The 4,701-nt window shown below is 62.6% G+C and overlaps 1 protein-coding gene across 1 annotated transcript in view; it reads right to left on the reverse strand.

The window, feature by feature from the left end:
• SCUBE3 (signal peptide, CUB domain and EGF like domain containing 3) overlaps positions 1-4,701 on the reverse strand; it is a 59,763-nt gene that overhangs the window by 10,022 nt on the left and 45,040 nt on the right. Inside the window, exons 8-12 of the mRNA XM_035893732.1 lie at positions 4,370-4,486; positions 2,603-2,723; positions 718-836; positions 281-297; positions 64-194 (exon numbers count right to left, since the gene is read on the reverse strand). Coding sequence (XP_035749625.1) covers positions 64-194; positions 281-297; positions 718-836; positions 2,603-2,723; positions 4,370-4,486 — 505 coding nt within the window. The remainder of the gene's footprint in view (positions 1-63; positions 195-280; positions 298-717; positions 837-2,602; positions 2,724-4,369; positions 4,487-4,701) is intronic.

Consider the following 4,701-nt stretch of genomic DNA (forward strand, 5'->3'; position numbering starts at 1 on the left):
TACAGAGCACAAGGGCCGGGGCGGGGGGGGGGAAGGCATTAACATTCAGTGCTCCCCCAGCACCTTCCGCCTCTACAGATGAGCCGGCGCTCGTTGCCTTTCCCATCACTCCGCCACGCACCCGGGTACTGCTCCCCGGGGATTTTGGAGGTGAAATAAGGGCGCCTGTGATTCACCCCCGGTCGCAGGCAGCGCTAAGGCAGGAAAAAGCACCTGGGTTTCCTGGTTCGCCATCCAAACCCCAGCACAAGCCTCCCACCTTGCAACAACCTGCTCTTACACCCTGGCTGTCCACATCTAAGGTAGAGAGGGGAGCGAGGACAGCCCTGTCCCCGCATTAGAGGATGCTTTATTCATCGCAGGCAGGGAGCTGTGGGGTTTGAAGTTCCCCTTCCCACCCCATCCCAGCTCCCTGCCAAAAACGCCGGGGATTTCTCCCTCTCTCCCGCTGCAGACAAGTCGCAAATGGTTCCTGTCGCTCCGTTTGAAGTTGCAGACACCAGTGTCTGGCTGCGCGACCCCTCCCTGCCTGGCCCCAGCTTGGGGTACGCATGGAACCGACCCTCCCCGTGAGCCCCTGGGGCGAGCGGTATCCCCAGGGGTCCCGCAGCCACCGCACCATGGGGCTGCCCCATCCCTGGGTGCCCCGTGTGCCTCCCCGGGACCCGAACCCGGTGGGGTGATGGGGTCCTCCTGCCTGCATCCCGCCAGCCCTACCTCCGCAGTGGGTGAGCCCGTACAGCGTGTAGCCCTTGTTGCAGAGGCACTGGAAGCTGCCGGGGGTGTTGATGCAGAGGTGGTCGCAGGTCCGGTCGAAGGAGCACTCATCGATGTCTGGAGGAAAGGCAAGGGGGAGAGGTGAGGGCTGGCGTGGTGGAGGGGCAGCCCCCGGTACCAGGGCTGTCCCCTTCCTGCTCCAATCGCTCCAGCAAGCTGGGGGCTGCAATGGGATACTGTGGGATTCTGCACTGGGATGCTCTGGGACGCTGCACTGGGACGCTGCACTGGGACGCTGCACTGGGACGCTCCGGGACTCTGTGCTCCCACCCTGCCTCCCTCCAAGCTCCCTCCTTGCCGGATCCAGCTGCTCCTACATGGGAGCAGCATCCCACCGCACCAGCATCTCCCCTTGCCCCAAGTTCCTGCAGCCCCTCTGCACTCCAAAGGGGCCAAAGAGGGCTGGCACCGTGCCTTTGGCATGGGGTGGCTGCAAGAGCCCTTGGCTGCTGCCCGGCCAGGGCTCTGCCCCGTGCCAGGGAGCGATGCTGCGCAGGCAGGTCCTGCCCCGGGGGCGGGGGCAGCGATGTCTGCTTGCCCCCGTGGGGCACCTTGCCGGGGCAGGGAGGTCCCAGCTGGGTGGGTGAACCCAACCTGGCGGGTTCGAGCATCATTTCATTGGCTTCATTAAGTTCATTGCCACGCTCGGACGGGAGTGGAAAGTGCCCGCAGCGCCAGAGTGTGCCAGCCCCCTCCTTCCCCAGCCATGCGCTTTCGGAGCAGTGCTTGGGCTCACGCACTCCTGCCATGCCACGGGCTGGGGGGGGAGAGCCCTGTGCTCCCCCGGGACAGCCCAGCGACCTGCTGGGTCCTTTAAACCTGCTGGGTTTATGTGGGATATGCAGGAGGGTGTTGGGACAGGGAGAAAAAGGTGGGGAAAGCAGTGTGGAGCAGGCAGCTCCCTCCGGAGCGAGCAGGATGCATCTTCCCCCTCCCCTCCTGCCCTCTGACAGATGGGGGAAGGAGGAATCCTTTTGCAAAGGCCACTGAAATCCTTGCTCTGCCTTGATGGCTCACAAAAACGTCACGTCCCTGAGCAGGCCACGATCCAACCCCTGCCATGAGGCGGCTGGCAGAGGGGGGCAGGCAAGGCAGGACACATCCCGCTGCTCTTCCCATCCCCTGCCCCAGGAAAACGGTGGCCTCTCGAGAGGGGAGGAAGCAGCCGGTGCGTCAGTGCGCGTGCTTTAGCAGGGACCTGCGATCGTGGTGCTGCGGGATCACTAGCAAAAACTTTGTGCAATAAAGCGGAGCAGCTTGGGAGAAGCCCAGATGTGTCAGGGTGGGTGCTGAGCTCAGGGTACCCTCCCAGGACACGTGGGGTGCTGCTGGGGTCCCCAGTCCCCTGGCACGGGTGCTCCGGAGCAGAGCCAACAGCCCCAGGCTCGGGACGTGCTCGCTGCCAGGGCTGCTGGCGGGGATGCTCCCTGCGCCCGGGCAGAGCCACGTCCCAGCCCACGGGGCTGTGGGGAATGTCGTGACCGTCATCCCAGCCCTGAGTAAGCCGCAGGATTTCACCGGGCATCTGCCTCATTGCTGGCTTTAACTCTGCTGCGAGAACCACCCAGAAATCCCCAGCGTGGGAGCGGGGCTGGGACAGCAGCCCAGCCCTGCAGATCAAAGCGCTCAGCCCCAGACCAGAACCCAAATCTAACACTAATCCCCCAAAAGGATGCACGCGGTCCAGAGGAAAGCAAAGAGGAATGAGTGACCGGGCCAGCGCTCCTCCAGCAGCAGCCATGGGAGGGCTGGGAAACGCCGGAGGGCAGGGAGCGGCGGCGGCCCCGGGCAGGGCAGGGTGCGGGGGTCCCGCTGCCCCTTCCCTTGGCAGTTCCTCTCGTTGATGAGCAGCTTGTAGCCCTTCTTGCAGCTGCACTCAAAGCTGCCCACCGTGTTCCTGCAGATGTGGTCGCAGCCGCCGTTGTTGAGCCGGCACTCGTCGATGTCTGGCGGGGACAGAGGACACGCGTCACACCCCGGCTGGGATGCTCGGCCGGGAGAGCGGGGTCCTCCCCTCCTCCGGACCCCATCCCCACCAGGAGCCGGCAAGCGGAGGGAACCCTTTGGGCTCTGATGGTCACTGGGGGAATGTGGCTGCTGGTTTTATCTGGGTGCATTTGGGGAGCTGATGCATGACACTGGGGACACTGGGGAAGGCTCCTGGGCTCGGCTCCCCTTGGGAGTTGTGCAAAACGTTTCATTTCTGCAGGTCACAGCATTCCCCGGAGCAGAGGCAGGAGCCAGGGTCTCTGAAACAGCCTCGCAGCTGGGGAAAAGCACCAGGTCAGAGTCTGCAAAGTCACGAGTTTGGGCTGGGTGCTAATTTTGGGGACCAGGAGCAGCAGGAAGAAAGAGCAAGCCGGGAGGGGAAACCCCTCCTTCAAAACCAGCCGCTCGACAACGTCAATGCTTTCCAACCCTCACCTCTCTGCTCGCCATCTCCTTCCTGCCGTAAACGAAGCTAAAAATGACGATGCACAATAACTGCAAAGAACCCCAACAACCTGGACAGAGGCTGGGACTTGGTTTTTTGGTTGCTTTTTTTTTTTTTTTTTTTTTTTTCCCCCCCTTTTTTTCCGCTAATCACAAAATTTACTGCTAGGAAACAACCTGTAAAATGGAAGGAGACCAGGAAGGGGCAGCCGCCTTCCCTGTCCCTCCATCCCCCAGCGCCGGGGCGGCAGCTCTGCCTCTCTGGGACTGGGGTTTTCTTTTTACGACTGCGAGGGAGCAAGCTGTACACCAGCCCGCAGCCGTAATAAAACCCCCAGACGCAGGGGACGTGGCTCTGGGTTATTGCACGTTCCTGGAAACTGCAGAATTGGAGAAAGGCGGGGTGGGGGGGGGATGCTCTGATAAAATAACAGGGGGCAGAAGGTTTCTGGAAGCAGTCAGCAGGTAGACAGGCAGCTCGCAATGGGATGGGCTTTCCTTTCAAGCGGGGTCAAGTTCCTGGAGCTGCTGAAAGACACAACGCAGGCGCCGGCTGGCCCTGGGGTCACAGTGTCCCCTTGCCCAGGGAGGGGGGTGGATTTGGGGTAACCAGTCTGGACTGGGCCCCTGCGCAGAGGCAGGTGGATGGGGATGTCGGTGGGAGCGTGCGGAGACACGCGGCATCCCGTGGTGCCCTCCCCCAGGAGGGATTCAGTGCTTGGACCCGGCCAGACAGCAACCACGGAGGGGCTCGTGCCCCGCAAATTCCCTGAGCGGGTGTGGATTTCCTGCACGCCCAGCCCCTACCCATGGGGAAACTGAGGCAGCAGGGTGGAGCGAGGCGGTACGGGACCCTCCAGCCCCACAAGTGCCACGCCACTGCCTCCAACTTGACCTGCCCCCCCTTTCCTCTTCCCCATGGGCTTCCCGGGGGAGTGGGGCCAACCATGGTGCCTTCAGCAAGGCGGCTGAGTTCCCGCGCCTGGGGGCGATCCCCATCCCCACGCCACGGATGCAAACACCAAGCAAGCAAACGCTGCGGGCAACGTCGAGCTGAGCCAAAACTGAACCTTTCCTAAGGGCACTTAGGACACAAGGGGGATCCTGAGGCACCCAGGGGTGAGCAGCGAACACCCCGGCCCCGCTCGCATCCTCCTACCTTTGCACGTCTTCCTGTCGGGCTGGAGCATGAAGCCCATGGGGCAGCTGCAGTGCACACCCGTGGCCGCGTCGTGACACTTGCTGTCGCAGCCCCCGTTGTTCACAGCACACGTCTCTGCGTGGAGAAGGGAGAGAGCGGCCGGGGTGAGGGACCGATGTCTAAAAGGTCACGTCACCCAAATGTCCTCACGCCACAGGTTGGGAGAGGCAGCGGGTGCAAACCTCCCTGCAGAACCCACTGAAACCACCCTTGCTTTTTCACGTAGCAGTAATGAGGTCACGGAGCCCGCAAATTAATAAACACCCCAGCTACAGAGCACACGGGCCGGG

The sequence above is a fragment of the Egretta garzetta genome, unplaced genomic scaffold (assembly GCF_000687185.1).
Source record: "Egretta garzetta isolate BGI_Z169 unplaced genomic scaffold, ASM68718v1 scaffold105, whole genome shotgun sequence".
NCBI lineage: Eukaryota > Metazoa > Chordata > Aves > Pelecaniformes > Ardeidae > Egretta > Egretta garzetta.